The sequence below is a fragment of the Triticum dicoccoides genome, chromosome 7B (assembly GCF_002162155.2).
Source record: "Triticum dicoccoides isolate Atlit2015 ecotype Zavitan chromosome 7B, WEW_v2.0, whole genome shotgun sequence".
Classification (NCBI taxonomy): domain Eukaryota; kingdom Viridiplantae; phylum Streptophyta; class Magnoliopsida; order Poales; family Poaceae; genus Triticum; species Triticum dicoccoides.
The window spans coordinates 370,447,978-370,448,615 of NC_041393.1; the positions used below are offsets into that span (position 1 = coordinate 370,447,978).

The 638-nt window shown below is 37.3% G+C and overlaps 1 protein-coding gene across 1 annotated transcript in view; it reads right to left on the reverse strand.

Annotated features, from left to right (window-relative positions):
- Positions 1-4: 4 nt before the first annotated feature.
- LOC119338922 (PLASMODESMATA CALLOSE-BINDING PROTEIN 5-like) overlaps positions 5-638 on the reverse strand; it is a gene marked incomplete at its 3' end in the record, with an annotated part of 3,324 nt that continues 2,690 nt past the window's right edge. Inside the window, exon 3 of the mRNA XM_037611130.1 lies at positions 5-83. Coding sequence (XP_037467027.1) covers positions 5-83 — 79 coding nt within the window. The remainder of the gene's footprint in view (positions 84-638) is intronic.

The window sequence follows — 638 nt, forward strand, 5'->3', positions numbered from 1 at the left end:
GCCATGAAGAACTTTGGCTTAAATCTGCACCGGTGCGACCATAGGTTGTTATTCCCGTGAAGCTGCCATTTCTGGGGGATGAACTGCAGTGGGACAAGTATGGGGTTAATGGTTCTGCAGAGACTTGACATATCAAATTAAACAATACGTAGCTCAAAAAAGAATTTCCCATTATCCAGTTTCTAAGAACTGAAATAGGCAAAGTGGCTGCATTATTGTGACTCTTGGCTCAGGTGGGTTGATAATCTTGTTGATGAAGCTGTTTTTAGATATTTGGGTGTTTGGCTAACTGCCTTTTTTCATGACCCAGTTTCATAAAGGGATATAGTATTACTTTCTAGAACATATGAAATGTGAGAAGACCATTGGATCAAGAAAATCTAATCTTAACTTAATTTACCAAAACAGAGTAATTTTCACAACTTTCTTCCCGCAGCAGCTACAAAACATGCACAACACAATAACCGTAAGCTGAATCTAAAGTGTGTATCTTCAATAACGTAAAAAATTGCTTCTTCCATTCCATGCAACAGATGTGCTAATCACTTTGAAAGAACCTCCAAAACTTTGGGTAAGTATCTGGTGTATGTCTATGACCGGTAAAATTTATCTGATGACTAATTATGTGTACAACTAAA